General features: G+C 40.2%; 1 protein-coding gene across 7 annotated transcripts in view; it reads right to left on the bottom strand.

The window, feature by feature from the left end:
• Positions 1 to 350: 350 nt before the first annotated feature.
• Positions 351 to 19,744, bottom strand: part of zfhx3 (zinc finger homeobox 3) — a 357,317-nt gene continuing 337,923 nt past the window's right edge. For all 7 annotated transcript variants that reach the window (XM_036136359.1, XM_036136362.1, XM_036136360.1 and 4 more), the window contains 5 exons: positions 18,916 to 19,052; positions 18,204 to 18,404; positions 13,306 to 13,429; positions 7,371 to 12,896; positions 351 to 6,991 (listed from right to left, as the gene is read on the bottom strand). In XM_036136359.1, coding sequence (XP_035992252.1) covers positions 5,250 to 6,991; positions 7,371 to 12,896; positions 13,306 to 13,429; positions 18,204 to 18,404; positions 18,916 to 19,052 — 7,730 coding nt within the window. In that variant the 3' untranslated portion in view covers positions 351 to 5,249. The remainder of the gene's footprint in view (positions 6,992 to 7,370; positions 12,897 to 13,305; positions 13,430 to 18,203; positions 18,405 to 18,915; positions 19,053 to 19,744) is intronic.

Genomic DNA, 19,744 nt, shown 5'->3' with positions numbered 1-19,744 from the left:
TTTTAATAAACGGGCATGGCCGAGTCTGCTTTTAAATAAGTCAGTGATGTCACTCAAAACAAAAAACATGGATAGTAAAAGATAGATTTGACATTTGAACAACGTTAATTTCTCAGCATCTTTTTTCAAAAAGTTACCTGTACCAACCACCTATGCTGGTGCCAGATTCCGACAATTTTTGAATTGTGGTCATATAAAATCAACTGGGGCCCATTAGCAGTCGAACCTTGGGGTACCTCTGGTTGAAGAGTTTAAACACAAAAAGGGAAGGGAACAAGGTACAAGTAAATATTTACCCCACATACAGGAAATGTGCAACCCTCACAACACTCAAAAATGAGTCCAAAACGTGCAGTTTATGCTCATACTTTTTTAATGTATCACAATGAGCAAGAAACATACTTGATGAAATATTTTCAAAGGAGTATATTCAATTACCATCTACAATCAACTTAACTAGGACAACAAGGTTTTGTGACAAAAGTTTCTTTAAAAGTCTGAAGTTCCATGTGGTTGTATGTATGTTAGTTTCCATGTATTTTGGTACAGTCTGGAAATCTTCATATAATTACAGTAACAAAAAAAAACTAACAAGACTACAGTATAGAAAAGACATCAAGAACAACATTTTTGGTTTAACTTGCTCTTTTTTGTACATTGCAAGGCTGTTTTTTTCTACCCTCAGATGGGCTTCCTGGAGCCACAGAGCCATGCTTATGAGGCTCAAAGGAGGAGAAATTAAAGAAAAGAAAAACTAAAAGCATAAAAAAACATTGTGGCACCAGAAGTCACAAAAGGAACAGAGCGCTCCAGGTAACAGTTCATCTTTGAAGCTGGAGCAAATGGTTGTTTGGTTGTTAGTTTGGTTGGTAATTTTGGTTATTACGCTTTTTTCTAGTGTGTCCGCCTCTAAGAAGGACAGCTCTGAGAACTCATCCCCTCCCTATGTTATTAATTCTCCTATTTAGATTATGTAACCAACACAGAGAGGGGCGAGTCGCCATTTGACTGGAGAGCTGTACTTGTCAGCCAGAGACAAGCACAAGGAAATTAAACGGGTAGCAACACGAAAAGGAAGAAATGAAGCAAGCATCTGTCCTGAAATCTGAAAAATGTCCATCAAAGAGCAGAAGCTGAGGCATAGCTGGAGAAAGAAAGGACAGTGCGCGGAGGGGAGGGGTGGGGGTTAGAGGCAGCTGGAGCCACTTAAGTTCAGTTTCATTTAACGACTTCCCTCAGTGTGTCACACAAGTCCGTTGGTTCCAGAGTCCATTCCCGTTACAGAGATGTCAGTAATCAAATAAGGAGGTGGTTTTTAAAGCTGTTTTGAGCCCGTCTTTGGCTCCCGTGCCCAGTTTTGGTGTGCCCACAGCCTCTAACGTCCTCCTAACGAGGTCTCCAAAGCTTCCCAGAGTCCGTTTTAATCATTTTCATTCTTTCTTCATCTCAAAGACAAAAAAACAAAAGAAAGATGTCTTTAAATATATCTATATCTGTATACAGGTACATGTTTCACAGTGGGCAAAAAATGACCTCTACAGCAAAATCTTGTCTTTGTCTTTCTCAGTTAAGTGTCCATTAAATGTATCCCAATGTTAACTAATGTGTATTTCATTGTAACCACAATAAAATATGCACTTATAAGGGGCAGAAATTGTCTCTTTTTGTCACAACTGCATTAAAGCTTTGGCCACATTAACATATTCAATCAAAGTTAAAAACTGCTCAGTGCTTCGGTTTCATTGTTCTCATTAAGAGCTATTATGTTTCAGTTTGATTTGTTTATAATTCAATCACAATCCAGCTTTGTGGTTCTGTTTATTTGGTGTGTAACACATAGATAAAAAGGCAAACAAGAAAAAAAAAATGAATTGATGCTGGCTCTTCTGAAATACACACAGATATACACAGGCACACGAAAACACACCCATACTGGCAAAATAATAATAATAAAAATTCTATTGTGGAGACCTCAACTTTGTAGTCCACAAAAGAGCCCGAATGATTACACTTTGAGTAAACAGAGAAAAAAAATAACTTTGAACAGTGAATATCAAGAACATTGTCACACTATAAAGTGGCTGGGTCATGTATCTCTTTTTTTTCAAAGTTTTCAATTTCAGCAATTCAAATTAAAGCTAGTGTTAATTTATGATTAAAATATACAGAAACTAAAGTAAAATACAAACACATAAAAAGAAAATAATACAGTACATATTTAACAATCTTTAAAAACAAAATATGGTTGAGACAGTAAACCGTATAACTTAATAATTGTTTTCAAAACAAGGTACACATTAACAGTATTCCAAGGAACTGGATTGGAGAATTTCAAAGCTTGCAGACCAGATCTACTGACTTGAACAGCACAGCATGGTATTAACACCAGATCACATTTCTCTGCCAGAAGTAGCACTTTTTAAACACTTTAGAAGTGTGCCTTGTATTCATAAGGGTAAAATATTGGCCAAAAGTTATTTTCCCCCTCCCCCCAAAATAATTTAAAGACACCTTGGTTTTGGTTTAGAAAATATTGAGTTTCACGTCATCAATGAGAAAATGCGGCCACCTACAGTTTACACAACCGTTTCAAATTGCAGCAAAATTAATTAGATGACTTCTTTGGATATGAAAGCATCTGAAGTATTTGAAAGAAAGAGACATCTTTAATGCAGAAATAATGCTTTGGACTGAAGATGTCCCTAAACAAAGCTGTAATCTAAGGGTGGAAGTGGTACCCTGCACAAACATGAAACAAGTCACTAGTAGACCTCATGGGAAAGAGTGATAAGACCTCGGCAAAAAGCCATCGATTCCCTCTGAGACTAGGAGGAGATTGGATGACATGAATGTAAAAAACAACAAAACAGAAAAAAAAACTATGAGACACATCAGTACCAGATGTATTATATACATTTTTTGGTAACCACTGTTACTTGCTTAACAAGTAAGCAACAACCTTGATTGGATGGAGGGATTTTCAGCCATGTTCCATGCCAGCACAAAATGACACAAAGAGGTCACTGCGTTCAGCAACCAATGATGCAAAAAATATACACAACAGTTTACAGTCATTTAAAAAAAATGAGAAAAAATAGATTGTGAAAATAAAATAAAACTATCAAATGAAATTAGATCGATCAGTCCTTGCTTAAGAAAAATCCATAGTGATATTTGGAATGCACTGTTCTTTACAAACGTTGTAGATCATTGGCTTTAAACATTGGTCTGTTCAAAAAGAAACTCCGCAAAATGTCCTTTGGAACATATATTCACAGTCTTCAAAGTTCCGTTTTTGCAACAAGAAAAAAAAAAAAGGTGTTGCAGAGGCAAGAAATTGGTTTATTGTTTGTTTTAGTTAAAGCTTAGCCAAAAGCAAAATGAGCATGCATCTAGGTATTAATTTTTTTGTTTGTTTTTTGTTTTTTCAAAAATCTACATTAGCAGCAAAACGTATGTCCTTGAAGACCAGACCTTATACATTTTCTTTAAAAAAATGGACATTTAAATGTGACAAAAGTCAAACAAAGTTCAATAACCTCTATCTTACAAACTGCAATGGCTCTGTAACGATGCTACTCCACAATGCAAGGACAAGGGCCCTTTTTGGTTTTTGGTTATTTACGTAAAAAAGCTACCCATGTGCTTGCGAACAAGCAGAAACGGCAACTTGGATACGTACTCCTTTAACTTTTAAAACTGTGTTCTTTCCTCAAAAAACAGCAACAAATTCTCAAGTATAAAGAAGCCTCTTTTCTCATCTTTATGCACCAATGGTGAAAGTGTTTCGTCTTTGGATTTTCTTTTGTCTTAAAGCGTGAGAATTATTAGTAGTAATCTTTTTTTCATTCATGAAAACAAAAAAGACAAAAAAAACAAAAACATATCGTAGCCACTCAACATGAAGAACAAAAGACCTGCTTTGTAGCATGCATATCCACAAAAACAGGGCAGAAGAGAAAATAAGTGCGACGAGAGGAACAAGAAGAGTGACAATTAGGAGTCAGACAATGATAAGTGCACAAAGTTAAACCAAAACTTAAATTTAAATAAATCTCTCAGTATTTCACCCAGGATCATTTGGTTTGAACAACACCAACCACATCACAAAATTAAATAAATTTTTGATCCTCAAGAGGATCCTGCCTTGTCAAGAGGGGCATTTGGGAGAATGTTCCACAAGAGTTTGAGAATAATACAGAAACGATGTTTAGATAAATTACCTCTCAATAACCTAGACTATTGGAATGACCAAGTCAACATCAAATGAAGTGTCTTAAAATTAGACGATACAAAAGTTAAATTGTACACAAAGTTTTTTTTCCCCAACCTACCATACTGTTGAAATTCATCTCCAATGCAACAATCTACTTAACACCAAAAATGCTCATATCTATCATAAATACAGAAGGTTTTATTTCATTTTTTTTATCAAAACATTTTTTTTAATTGCCCATCACTGTGTCTGCAATGCTCTCCTTATCTGAATATAATCGGAATTCCTCACTTTAAGAGGATTTAAAAATTAGGAATATTAAACCATTAATCCTTTAAAATGCCCAGTACAAATGCCTTGGTAAAATTTAATTTAACATAAAACTTTGTTGTCAAATCAAGTTAAGGAAGAAAATGTAAAACATGAATTTCTGTAACAGAAAAAAAATCTTAAAATTGTTGACCTGAGAATAAAATAGACATTACATTATTCTTTTACTTATGCAAGCCATTGGTATCTGAACGCTGAAGTAGCAAGACGACTGAACTGAACAGACTATTCTCCCATACAGTACATACTGGCTTTTGTGACTGTGCTCTTAAGTAGAAAGTATTAGGTTGTTAACTTGCATTCCTTAAAAAAGGTCTATTGGGCCATTTACCAACATTGAGGCAGTCCATTGCCATACAGTACAGCATTCCTCCACCATTACACAAAACATAACCGCAGCGATCTTTGATCTTTTATGTCCTCACACCTTAGTATGCTTGGATTTTAGTTGGGTTAAACATACAGAAAAAGAAAAAAAAAGTAAAAGGAAAACCAGCATGTTGATATGGGAAAACAATCCACTAACATTAAAATTTTTGGTTACAAGCTTTGGAATTGCAGTTAGTCTTTACACATCTTTTTCTGAAATTGGTTTGTATACTTTTAATGTATTTTTAACATTGCTGCTTTTTATGATTTTTTGTGTTTTTTTTGTCATTTTCTTTGTATTTCTTTAAATATTGTCCATCATCTGAAAGCTCTTTTACAATCTGATGGAGTCTGTTCCTACACTAGCCAGGTTACTACTACAACTATTACTGTCTTTGACATAGGTAGGCTGCTGTAGCTCCTCTGCCGCCCTGCTCTGCCTATCTGCTGACTTCTGACTGCTGTCAGAGTCAGACTCGTCGGTAAAGACGTCTGTTGGTATCGAGGTCTGAACTCCTGAGGTGCTCAATGAACTTGAGGTAACCGTTGAGGGTGAGGACACTGGAGGAAAAGAGGAGGAGGAGGGACTAGCACTGGGCTTTCCAGCTGAAGCTCTGGAGAAGGGGGCCTGGGGCCAGGGTTTGCTGGCAGCTGCGGTATTGAGTTGGGGCTTAGAAGAGGAGCATAGGGAAGTGGAGACAGCAGAGGATGGCATGGTGGCTGATGTTGTTGGCAGGGGAGATGGGCTGCTGATGGGATGAGTGGCAGACTGCGAGGTAGATGTGGTGTTAGGACTGGGGAAGCAGGCTGAAGAGTGAGGTAATAAACTAGTCACGTGCTCTTTGGCATTTCTGACTGATCGCTTGATTGTTCTGTGTTTGTGCAATGCTGATTCCAGGTGTTGACTGAGTGCTTTCTCCCCATCCAACGTAGTGTCACAAGCCAGGCAATCGTAGAGACTACCACCCCCTACACCACTGGGGACACGCAGCAACACCTCTTGCAGATTTGCCACAGATTGACCAAAGAAACAGTTAGATTTAACGTGGGTAATCGCCGCTTCTTCCTTGGTGAAAACAGCTTGACACTTGCGACAAGCAAGTTTACTCTGCACCTTGGGGACAATGTACTGGTCTAGATGAAGGTCCACAGCTTTGTCATCTTTCTCGTTCTGCTCAGAAGATACTTTGTTGTGGGAGGACGACGATGACAACGAAGAGGAGGAAGATATGGGGGGTTCACTGTGGGGGTTGCTCTTTTGCTCCTCTGTTTTGACCAAATCTTTGGCGGACTCTTTGCGATCCCCTAGGTTTTGAGTGGGAACTGCAGTTTGGCTTGCCTTGGGTTGCTGGATCTGCTGAAGCTGCCGCTGCTGCTGCTGTAGTGCCTCTTGTAAGCTTTGCTGATATTGCTGGTAATGCTGCAAAAGTGACCCTGGAGAAAGGCCCATGAGTGCTTGTGACAATGCTGGGTTGTAAGGGAAGAGACTTTCCATACCATACATTGGTTGCAAATAGCCTCCTTGGAGAGCTCCAGGGATCTGTGGGGTGTAGTAAGGGGAAAAGCCTGGCATGAAGTAGGGTAAAAACTGGTTTGTAAGGAGAGCTGTGGGGTCTGATGCCAAAGCAGCCTGCAGAGCTTGAAGCTGGGCAGGGTCGACCACATACTCCATACCAGGTGTTGGCATGGAGGTTGCAGGAACAGCCGTGTCTGGTTTCTCCTTCTTGGCACTGGCAGCAGAAGTGGAAGGGGCTGGGGTACTTCCAGTTGAAGATGGGGTTGAGGGTTTTTCTGTCTTTTCCTTGGCTTTCTCCTTCTCCTTCTCTCTTACACTTTCAACGTCACGTTCCTTGTGGTGAGCAGGTCGCAAGTCTGATGGGGTAGTTGAGGAAGTGGAGCTTGATGTAGGGGTGGGGCTTGAGTGGGAAGCAGATGCGTTGGTTTGGGCAGGGCTAGATGCCGCAAGAGATGCTGAAGAGGGAGGTTTATTCGGCAATCCAGTAGTGGGCAGGCTTGGCGAGGGAACACTGGCACCCGGGATGTTCAGGAGGTTTGATGGTTTTGGAGGAGTTAAAGCTAAAAAGTTTGTCAAAAAAAATCAGAAATGTTAGACTCACAAAGATATATCATCAACAGTTGTAAAGTACAAAAACTAACATTTTATTAACTATGTGTTATAAAAAAAGATTGCCAAAATATGCAAAAGCTATGACCCATGTCAGTCAAGCTAAACCAATCTTTTTAAAATTCCAACATATTTCTCGAACTTTTAAGAACAGCAAAAGGTCAGTATAAAATGCCTTTACAGCATGTGGGTACATTGTGGAAATTTAGGTGACACAAGGACAAGAGCAATTTAATAGATCTTCTAGATTTCTATGATTAATTTAGATTCAAGTTTTTTTTTTGCACAACTCAAAGTCTGTGAGTAAGTCAGTTTGAAATAATGACATACCTGAATTGGATGAGTTAAAGCTGGATAGAGAAGGGCTACCAACCCCCGGCAAAAGCACGGGTGGGATGCCTTGCAGATTTGGATAGGCTGACTGGAGATTCAGGGCCTGCATAGCCGGGTTATCAAACATCCCCTGCTGCTGCATGGCCTGCTGTTGTGCCAGACCCAAAACTTCATTGGCCTTCTTAATGCGATCCATCTCTTGCTGGGCCATGAGCTGGCGAACAGTAGCTGGGTCAAAATATTCTTTTTCCTTATCGATCTGGCTGCCAATGGTGTCCTTCACCTTAGATATGTGTTGCTGAGAGAAAATATGATCACGAACAGAAAGGCGAGCACTGTACTTAACTCCACACAATGTGCATTCAGTCTTCGGTCCCTCATAAGATGTCTGGTTTATTCCAAAGTGCTTGGCCATGTTCAGTTTTGCTTTTTTTTCCTTGGCACGAGCATTTTGAAACCACACTTGAACCACTCTCTTTGGAAGTCCGATTTCATTGCCAAGTACCTCACACTCCAGCATAGTGGGAGTCCTGTAATCATTAAAGCAAGACTTTAACACTTTCAGCTGGAGGTTAGTCATCTGGGTCCGGAAGCGCTTTTGGCCTGGTCTGTCTCCACTGTCAATGCTCCTGGTACCTGAGGCTCCAGGACTTGGTGAGCAGGGGTCAGCCAGGCTGGATGTCTCACTGTGGTCAATAATATTTTCGTTTTCATAGTCCTTAGCATAATAGCTTGTTGCCGGGCTCACAAGCCCCGACGACATTTGGTCATCATTTTCGTGCATACTGCTGGTACCCACAGACTTGGATAGGTAATCACCACTATTCTGGTTGGGTTTTGCATCAGCACTGTCATTATCTGCATTGGCCTCATCCCCTGTGGTTGTGTCTGTGATCGCTGTATTCACAGAGGAACAGTCATCATTATCCAGTTTGTTTTGATCAAAGCTAAGGTTCACAGAGGACATTGTTGCACCCTCAAAGTCTTCCATTCCTTCCACTTTGATGGATGAAGGGCTCAGAAGACCCCTGGGAGACAGATCCATGTTTTTGTTTACTGGAGACATGGAGGAGCTTTGGCCATCACTGTTCACTGTTGTGGCTAGTTGGGAGTAGCCGGATGTATCCAAAACATCCATTTTGATTTGCATGCTCTCCTGCTCAGGTAACAAACCAGTGAGCGTTAAATTATATCCAGCCCTTTTGGCCTCGTGCCAATGACGAGATCTAATGTGTGCCTCTAGGGCCGTTTTTGCTTTAAAAAGAGCTCGACAAAAGGGGCATCTACGATGAGCTTGGGCTGGCCCTACAGCCCTGAATTGGCCTTTTCTCTCTCTAGCTCTTGTGTTTTGGAACCACACTTGCACTACTCTCTTTTTTAGTCCCACCTCATGGGCAATGTGGTCAAGCATTTTACGAGTGGGGTTTGAATCTAACAAATACTTCTGGTAAAGGATCTCTAGTTGCTCAGGTGTAATGGTGGTTCTGAGCCGCTTGTCTCTCTGTGGTTCCTCACCACTATTTGCACTGTCATTCTCTCCAGGGCTAGTACTAGCCTTTTCCTCCAGCTTTCTTTTCAGAGAGTTCATGGTGGAGGTTGGGGTGGAGGGAGAAGTGGCAGAACTACTAGGTATCTGAGGCATTGCACCAGAGAGAAGCTGGGTCGCCAGGAGAGGATTGCTGGGATCAAACAGCATAAAAGGCATGTCAATAGGACGATCAAGGAATTGAGGATGTATGAACTGATTTTGCACAGAGAGAAAGTGCAGTTGCTGGTGTTCCTGCCAATGCTCAAAGGAGGGAAAGCCAATCTTGCACTGTTCACACTGGTATGGGATCATCTGGTGTGCCAACTGCTGTGTGGCAGAGGACAGGTGTGGATTGAGGCCCAAGTGGGAGCTTTGTGATGATGCCTGGGTTGTCTGAGAAGATGAGGGACCGCATTGCTGATGTTGCTGAGACATCGATGAATGCTTGACAGCCTTAGAGACATTGTGCATCTTTTCATCTCTCTGAGATCTATTGAGTTGGGACTCAGATTGATTCTGGAGCACAATTTCCTGCTTTATACAAGTTTGAGTGTCTTGTGGATCAGTAGAAATCTCTGGCAACTGCTTGGGCTTCTCATCATAGAGGTTTGAGGTGGTTGCTGGTGATGCTTCCTCTTTCTCAGCAGATGACAGTTGTGAAAATGCTGATGTTGATGGAGGAAGAGGGCAAAGACTTGAAGAGGAGGGCATCGGTGTGTGACAGGAAGACCCAGAGGGAGTATAGCTGTCATGGGAATAATCCATTGAATCCTCATTTTGGCTGTCATATGGCCCATCCTCATCTTCATCCTTATAACACAGCTTCTTTTGGTGTTTTATCAGGTCAAAAATACGCTGGAAAACCAGACTGCATTTCTTGCACTGATAGTTCAGATTTGATGTACGGATGTATCGGTCGTTTGATAGTTCTCGCCTTTCTCCATCTTTACCCCCATCACCCTGGTTTTCATAATTCTTTCTTGCCTTTTGTCGAGCATTTTGGAACCATACAACAATAACACGAGTGGGGAGGCTCAAAAGGTTGGAGAGCTGTTCAAATTCGTCATCTTTAGGATAAGCATTCGCATCAAAGAAGTCCTGCAGGACTCTCAGCTGGTAGTCTGTAAACCGGGTCCTGGATGATCTCTTACTCCCATAGAGTTCATGTTTCTGAGGTTCAGGGGAAGGAGGTTTGGAATCAATTTTTGTTTCCTCCAGAGTTGTTGTCGGGGGATTGTTGAAATTGTAAGGAGAGTCTTTGTTGCGCTGACGTTCTTTAAAGAGAGTATTTCTGAACCAGTGCTTTATCACTTTCTGTGGCAGCCCAGACTTATCAGCCATCTCTTTTATCTGTTCTTCATTTGGTGAGCTGTTAATATCAAAGTACTGTCGCAGGACCCTAAGCTGGTCATCAGTAATGCGTGTCCTTGGCCTCTTGTTTTGTTGCTGTAGCATGGCAGGTGTAAGCTGTTGTTGATAGAGTTGGGCCAAGTCTGATGCCAAGCTTGGCTCAACAGAAGATAATTGAGGAGGCAACTGGGTGGGCAAGGACTGCAGAGACATAGGCTGCATCATTAGTGGAGAGAACAAGGGTAAATCCATTGGCATGGATATTTGTGTCATTGGAACTGTGGGCTGCGGAGGAGGTACAGTGGGAGGAGTGAGCGAGGCAGTAGAAACTGGAATATTTGGTGTTGGAGCTCTTTGGGGTGGCGGAGGAGGTGGAGGTGGAGGAGGAGGTGGTGGAGGAGCAGGAGCAGCTTCCGGTGTTGGAGGTCTTAGTGGATACAGTTTATCATAATGCTCTCTGTATTCCTTAGCAAATCTCTCCAAAGATCGAAAAGGGAAAAAAGCCTGGTGGATATGCTCCTGGTGACTCTTTAGTATCAGTATGTTAGAGAACAGCTTTCCACAGGCTTCACATTCCAGTTTCTCTAATCCCTCAATGGGGTCTACAACCTTCATTATTCCACCTGGACCACTTGATCCAGTAGGAACACTTGCCTTTTTCTGAGCTTTTTGTTTATTTTCATTGTATTGAATCACTAATTCAAATCCAAAGTTTTCCAGCAAGGCTTTAGTGGCGTTTCCTCGAGCATCTGAAGCAATCCTGGGCGGGAGCAAGCCCGTATCTTGGTTAATGTTTAGTGAAATGTTCTGAATGTCCTTCTTTTCTTTTGGTTTACATTGAGTGGAATCTTTATTTACATTGTCTTCACTTTTTTCAGCTGTGTCTTTCTCCTTTTGCATTTCTTTCTCTTTTTCATCTTTAGAGGAGGAAAGTTTCTGCTTTTTTTCAGCCTGCTGGAGAAGGGATGCACTCTGCTGTAGCAAAGCCATCTGGCCTTGAACCTGTGAGTGAGCATGTTGTTGCTGCTGCTGCTGTTGATGTTGCTGCTGTTGGTGCTGCTGCTGAAGGTGGTGATGCATTAATTGCTGCTGCAAGCAACTCTGCTGGGCCTGCTGGGCTGAGTTTTTTAAATCTTCTTGCAGTGTAGAAGCTGCGGATCCTGCTAGGCCGAGTACGGAGTTGCTGATGTTGATATCTGGGTTAAGTTGAAACTCTGCTCCTGGGATGTAGAAAGGGAACAGTAATTGCTGCTGCTGCAGCGGCAGAAGTGCATCAGTTGTCATTGGGAAGTGCTGCAGAAGTGCTGGATTGAATAGCTGTGATTGTAAAAGAGCAGCTTGCTGTTGAAGCTCCTGCTGAAGCTGGGCTTGAGCATGAGCTTGTGCCTGAGCCAATTGCTGCTGTTGCTGAAGCTGCTGTTGTTGTTGCCCCCTTGAAGAGAGAATCTCTGTGAATTTAGACTTTTTTACTTCATGGTTCTCTGATGCTGAAGAATGGCAGCTTGTTGAAGAATTACCCAAACTTTCTATACTATGAGTCTGGTTGATGTGATTTCCTCCATGAATACTCTGAGCTGCCTGAGATCCAGAAGAACTGTGGTTTGCAGAGCTAGGAGTTGAGTTACTAGCTGGGCTTGGGCTAGATGTTGAAGTGCTCATGCTGGACCCTCCGCTGATTAGACCAGTAGTACTTGCAGAGCTAGTGATCCCTCCGGCTGCTTCAAGTTTGGCTGCCCTAGCTTTGGTCTGGTGTAGAACAGAACGCATGTGGATTTCCAGAGTTGAACTCTGGCTGTATGCCACATTACATGTGCCGCACTTAAATGGCTTATTATCAGGACTGCTCGTAGGCTCAGGTTGACCAGTAGTAGATTCTTGAAGAGCTCTTTTCACCTTGTGTAAGTGGGAGACCGAGTTATAATGGACCAACAGAATGTTCTTCTGTGTAAAAGACTCTTTGCATACAGTACACTTGAATGGACGAGATGGATCCAAAAACTTCTCCATTGTAAAGTTGGGACCCTTTCTGAATGGTAGTGCACGTTTGGGTTCAGATCCAGAATCTTCCTGTAGTGAGCCAGAATCACTGCCTGTTGGACTTTGTTTTTCCTCTGGGTCACTGTCATCTCCCTCTTTGTCATCTTCTCCCAGACTTCCATGTTCCTCATTTAGAGCTAGATCACTCATTGCCATAATGTCACCATTCATCAATAATCCTCCATAAAGTTGCTGGATATCAGCTTCACTCAGCTCCAAGTGGCTGGTTTCTAAGTGCTTCTTCAGGGCTTGTAGCGTTCTGAAGCTCCGCTGACAAAGGCAGCACATGGTAGCTGCTCTGATCACATGGTACTGTGAATGAAGCTGCAGTTTCTCCACAGTCTTGAAGGCCAAACTGCACTGGTTACATCTGTACTTGTAGACGTGCCGATCAGAAACGGGCAACTGGGGCCTTTTGTTGTGAACTTCATTGAAGTGCATTTGGAGAGAATTGGAGGATTTAAACACTTGACTGCAGCCTTTCTTCCAGCACAGAAATCCAGTGGCATCTTCCTTTTCTGACTGCTGATCTTCAGAAGGTGACTTGCGAGATTCAGCTAGGTCTGTGACGAGAGATACCCCTTTCTCTGGATCAGCATCTGTGGCATCTGTGAATGGATCAAAAGAAAGAACTTGTCACCATTACATCAACATTTGCAGTTATTTTCCAATTATATTAAGTAATGGAGAAAAATGCTGTTATTGTGCTTAAAGGGGAATGTTTACAAAAAGATCAACCTTGTGATTAATTACAAGGCGTTAATAAAACCAGTCATTCATCCAGTTGTATTATGAGTGAAAGTGAAAATATGAAAATTTATTTAATATACCGAGGGAGAAAATGAGTGGCAGGGCCTCAACATTTTCTAATACTCTCTTTAAAACGTATTCTTTTTAAGCTCAATTGCTAAATAACAAAGTAAATTAAATGCAACTTAAAAACCCCATGGGTGGTATTACAGAAAACATTTCGATTATGTTGAATAAAAATAACATTTAAAATACTCTCATACTAACCAGTCTGCTTTTTTTTATCCTCAGAGTTAGAGTTGGCTGTAGCAAGTGGGGTGCTCTGGGACTCTTTGTCTGGACTAGGCACAGGGATGAACATGCTTGCTGGTAGAACCTCAGTGGCTGTCACCTGTGAACACAAATCACAAAATAATAAAAGTGTTAATCTTATTTAGTGACTATGCATGCTTACATTTAAATTTAAAAAAGTTCAAATAACCTTTCAGGCCAGACTCCCAAAAACAGCAAAAATCCCCTTTAAAAGTCAAATAACATCAGATTTCAGATCCGTAAGACCAATGAATATGTATGTAAGAAACACAGATAATCAGCCCTTCATTATTTTTCCAGAGCAGATAAAATATTTTAATGTCAGTTGATGTAAATACAATAACCTTTGTAGCCACACCTCAATTAAAAACAGAAAGTGAGAACATTATATGGATAATGATGGGTAGTCTGGATCTGCAGTCCAGTGTCCACATTAGTAGAGGCTTGTTTTGATTAAAAAAAAGATTGTTGAAACAGAAACAATTATGAAACGAGTTATGACTGCAGCTGGTGCCTGAGAGCATAAAGTTTATCAAGTAAGAACAGTCTTTCTTTCACAGCAGCTTTTTTCTTTTTCCTCAGCAGATGTCTGCAGATGGTGTTAAATCACAATGCATGCTTAGCTTCAGCTGTGACTCTCTTCTCTGTGTCTGAGCGAAATGAAGGAGAGTGCAGATACAGTTTGATAGTTTATCAGTATTTTAACTTTCTTTCTATTTGACATGTGTAACATTAGATGGGAGTAACTATTTAGGGTCAAACCACACCAGGCTGCAGAGAAACTAACTGTAGACTGACTTTTAGAGTTTTAGCAGCAAGACAAATGGCATCCTTGGAATCATGTCTTGACAGCTACCTTACTGTAGTGTAGAGCAATACAAAGATGTGGAGAAAAGTGAGATGTAGTAATATCAAGTAGGTTATTCTGTTAGTATAGGTGTTGGGAGGAACTTGCTGATGAAAAACTGTCTACATCAGAGGAACAATGCTGGTCCAGCATTTACATGAATTCTGACAGAATTTGAGTTATTTGAATGTTTTTGTCATAAGCGGTCCCTTACCACTGGGGTAAATTTCAGATCACAATTTTCAGATCACCCCAGAGCCAGAATTGGCTCTCAACAAAGAGCTTTTAAATTCCTTGATAGGCTGCTGGTTTGTACAAATCTGAGAAAATATTTCTGCTTCCTTACTCCTCTTCACTGGATAAACTGCAACATAAATCTTAAATTTACAAACTCACATTTGAATTGAGGCTTTGTTGTTGGTGCTTTTTGGCTTGGATGGACATTGTGTTATCGTTTGATGCCCATCATTGGCATTCCAAACATAATTCAAATTCAAAAATACTCTATTAATCGCAAAAAATAATGTATTAATTCAAAAATACTTTATAAATAAGCCCAACGGATAATTAAATGTCATGACCCCTTAGCGATGTCCAGCACCCTTCTTTTGGTGCTCTGTGCTCACTTGCTTACTTTTGCTTTTTATTTTTATTTAATTTTTACATCTTTCATAACCATCAGGAGGTTTAAGTGTAAACTTAACTGGGAAGATAAAGTTGTAAAAATGACTATATATGGCCACTTAACATCCAATTGTAAAGTTAACTTCAACTGGTTAAAGTAAATGTTTACACACTAAAACCTTTCAAAATTAAATGTATAAAATCCAAACAACAATTAAACTCACAAAAGAAGACAAACAAATATGCGATTCGTACAAGAACCCTGACAACTTCCAAACAATTGCTTCATTAGGCGATTAGGTGAAAGAGTGGAGAATCCTAAGGTCACTTTTAATTCAGACTGCCTAATTGGCAAACATAGTTCAAAATGGCCATCATCCAGCCAGACGTGGAATTAATGAAGCACAATTATTTTCATCACCCCTATCTAACACAGACAGACAATGAGACCTGGAATGAGGGAGAGAAGACTAAAGGAGTAAATGTATTTTATATATAAGAGACTCAAAGGAAAAAAATAAATAAAAGGAGAGGTGCAAGTGCAAAGACAACAAATGAATTAGAGGAGCATAAACGTATCAGTATGCACACTTGGCGAGAAATAAAAGTCACCTATCTCTGAATTAATTAGGGTATTCTACAAAGACATGTGAAAGGGATGAAGTACATTTTCATCTACATTCACTAGCTGTAAAAAGCTCCTGGCTTCAATGTGTGTTATATTACTTCTGTTCTATCTCCTCTTATAGTGTTTCAGTACATTACTACCTCTCTGAAATAAATAAATATTGCTATCTACCATACTAATGTGCTTGCCATTTACTTCCCAGATGGGGGATGGAGATGGCTAGACAGCAGACAGAGAAATGTTTTATATGGTGATTGTTCAGCATGTTATTTAGCCTCAGAGCTTAGAAGGGGGGAAAAAAATGTCCTCACTGATTTAGCAGCATATTGGGAATCTTTGATTATTGCACCCTGATGTGTTAAAAAAAAAAAAAAAAAAAAAACACGAGCAAAAATAAATGTAGATTGAGAGTCACTGATGTCTCAGATAAAACAACAAGTATTTAGTATTTCTTTATTTTAGAAGTGAGTCTGCTCGCTCTAAAATATTTATTGAAGAAGTAGCAAATAACATCTCAGTTTCGGAAAATGTTCATAAAGTATTAATTGGTTTAGCTGTGTCCCCAGTATTACAACAGTTGTAATGAGAAGGCTTTGTTTTGACCAGAACACAGGTAATCACAGACGTAGCAAAACATGTCAGTGAAGTAACAAGTGATCTAAGAGCAAAGACGCCTACTCATTCTGAGATCGTTTAAAAAAGACAGAAATGCATCATGAATTTACTTCTCCAAACGACAGTAATCACAGGAGAGCTTCAAAAGCTATGAGGAATGGAAACAATGAAAAGGAGAAAAAAACAGGACTCTTAAAAAGGCTAATCCTTTTTCATAAGCCAATGGGATCGCCTGAAGCCATTTTACAATTACCATCCCTCTTTGTACTTGAAAAACAGGCTGAATGTTGTGAATTTAGATCAGTGGGGTACAAATGTCTCCAAAGGTTGGCATTTACTGTGAGCTGAGGCATTCATTAAGAGCAAGTTACTCATCCTCTTTAGAGTTTGTAATCCTTCCACTGGTCCTTAACCTGACCCAAAACTAGTGAAATTATTTGCTGCAATATGAGAAGCCTATGCAGTATTACTGAGCGAAATTGCTCAACAAAGCTTTGACCTGCCTTTTAGTGCATCTAGTGAAGAATGTGAAATACTTTGAAGCAAACTCTATAAGGTAAGAGATGATGTGATTTGAAGGGTAAACGTTGATGATGCAAAATAACTTGCAAATATAGCAACATAACCTGGCTGTTTTGATATTAGATAGCCTTGACAAGGCCAACTCAAGTGCTACATCACTTTGTTACAGTTTAGGTCAGTAACAAATTATCTACTTTATGCTCACTCACAGTCCACCATTTAAAACTCTGGACTAACTTCATAATATAAAACCTGTTTTGACTCTCACTTCGTAGCTTCTCTTAGTTGTGGCTCCTATTGTTTTGCAGGGTCAAGCTTGGGCACTGAGATCTGTGTGCATACGTCCAAGTAAACCACCAGATTATCAAATAATCTTTTCTCTAAAGATATGATATACATATTGCAATGCTTGATGTTAAACAATTTTCTTTAGATTTGAGTATTTTTAGACTCGCTGTTTTATTCAGTGTGGCAAATGAACAATGGGACAGGGGCAAATACTCAAAAAAATGCCATGATATTGGTATCGGTCAAATAGGCTTCCCACCAAAAAAAGGTCAATAGAAGAAACAACACAGATTAGTCTGGAATCAGTGAAGTTGTTTCGAAAACAAACAATGAGTTGCTAACAATGCTTTACTCCAAAGTGTAAAAGTTAAAGTTAGGACTAAATGCAGTCTTACTAACTGATATCTGCAGAAGCACCTACAGTGTCTTGCATAAGTATTCATTCCACTTGAACTTTAATGTACTTTACTGGGATATGCCTATGCAATAGAGCTTTCTTGTTCCTTGTCAACTTGCTCAATTTAGTCGAGCCATGTATAGGACACAGATAAAATGTAAAGTAAGGTGCTTTAGGCCTACATGCAAACCACTACATGTGTGGCCGGAGATATTTTCAAAAGGAGAATGAGAAGAGTTTTTAGTGTGTAGATGTGAAAGGCTGGTAGAGGCATGTTTGAGCTGTAATAGCAGTAAAGCCTGCTTCTCCAATGTTTTGACACAGGTGGGGCTGAATATAAATAACAGCAACACTTTTTACATTTTCACTTCTTTCCACTTCTAATTACCGTGCTACTTTGTTAGCCTCTCACAGAAAATTCCCCAAAAATGCATTGACACTCGAACACGAAAACCATTCAAAGGGTACGCATACTGTTGCAAGACATTGTGTCTTATTCCAGTTCAGGTTTCTTATTATTTCACTGTTTAGGGGCTACAACCTTAAATGTACAATCACCTCTGTGAACCAGCCAGGACCTTGGTACGGCTCAAAACACATATCACATGCATTATTGAAATTCTTCTGCTATGCTTTTTACATCTTAGTTTTCAAACAGTTTTAGTTTAATTTGTTACTTAAAGACTGATTCAGAAACCTGGATGCACATTTTTGCAAGTATTAGATTTAATAAAACAAATTGTGCAAAGAAAGCCTACTTGGTGCAGTTTAAAACCTACTTAACGTTGCCTGTGAGACACTCATATTAGATATGACAAAACAATAATCACAGAGAAGTACACAGATCACAATGGGTACTCAAACCTTCTCAATGTTCCCAATCCTTTTAGGTCCAGTCACATTCAAAGTAACTGTAGTAATTCAGGACTTACTGTGGCTATTAGCTTGTCGACACAGTCCGGTGCAACACTGTGGAGGTGTGTGAGGTGGAACTGCAGGTGGATCTTATTGTTGAGCATGTCCTGGCACAGCGGGCAGCGTAACATGGGCTGAACAGAGTGCTGTGTCATCACGTGCATTCTGAGGCGATTCAGGTCCGTGTTGGTGAACTTGCAGTAGGGGCACTGGTACATCTGGGGGTGGTGGCAGAGACAGAAGAACTACTGGGTTAACATGGAGAGAGAGAGGGATCATTTTCTGAAGAGAAGCTGCCGGTTGGGGGAAGAGTGGCGGCCCCTTCCTACTAACAGCAGATCTCTGTGATCACACACACTCGTGTGTAAAAGCAAGCAGCACAGAGTCTTGGCACCCACTTGAAAGCGGTCTCATCTGTCAAATGCTATATTGATTTTCCAGCTTATACACAATTAGCAGAGCTAGCCAAGCAGATTTGCTAAATTAATTTTGAGTAGATCTAAAAGAAGAAAATCTGCATTATATAAAAAAGGTCAGTGCTGAAAATTACTTGGAGAGTTTTATATTGAACTGATTCACAAGCTTGAGACTTTTAATGATGTCTTGGTAATTAACGATGAGATCATCTTTAACTAGATACCTTTAATTCAAAGGAAGGCAGGACTTTTATAAACAGCACATGGTATCGATATTTAAAAAAAAAAAAAATCTGTGGTTTATAATGCTGACCTGCTCCGCAGTTCCCTTCTCAGACGGCCTGGGACGCTTCAAGGACAGCGGGCTCTCAGAGGTCTCAGAGCGGGAAGAGGGCCTTTTGGAGGGTAGAGGAGAATCCGACTGGTGCCGCTCCAAGTGGCCGGACACACCTGAAAGTATTCAAACAAAAACAGAGGGATTTAAAAAGACTAGCAGACACATGTGTCAAGACAATTTGGGAAACTGGTAGCTTGGTACCAGATCGATAACGCAGAGAATTAAGGGCTCTGGAATGTCTTTCGCAGATGTGATGTAAGTGCATTCAATGGGATTTAGACAGGAACATTATTTTTATCAACAACATACTGTTTAGGGAATCCACTACCAATGCAAACTGCTGGGCAATTTGAGACTTAAGCTGTGGTATCAAACAACATCACAACATAAGAAAATATGTAATGGTGTGGATTCAAGTTTCACATGATTACAAAATGTCACATAACAGGAGATTCTTACTTTGATTTTGACTGTTAGATATTCCCATACTTTACGTAGGGGCAGACATCTCGGTCAACCACCTAAATGGGACTAGTATGTGTGTGCATTTGTTTGATACTACGTGATGTGAAGAATTGGGGACTTATAATGTCCCCTCGTTATTTACAGAGCTTCGCTCAATCCACCCTCGATCCTCCAAGGGTTCTTGGAAAGTCTCTGAAAACCAGTACCTGTTCTTAGCATTATAAAATTATAACATAGAAAACAATTTTATATTTAAGACATCTAATAATATGTTTTGCCTTTGATGATTTATTCTGCCCAGCTTCATACATTAATTTTAAGTATTTATTCCATAACATGT

This window comes from Fundulus heteroclitus, chromosome 4 (assembly GCF_011125445.2).
Source record: "Fundulus heteroclitus isolate FHET01 chromosome 4, MU-UCD_Fhet_4.1, whole genome shotgun sequence".
In the NCBI taxonomy this organism is placed as follows: domain Eukaryota; kingdom Metazoa; phylum Chordata; class Actinopteri; order Cyprinodontiformes; family Fundulidae; genus Fundulus; species Fundulus heteroclitus.
Note: the sequence above shows the minus strand (reverse complement) of the source record. Positions and strands in the feature narration are given on the sequence as shown.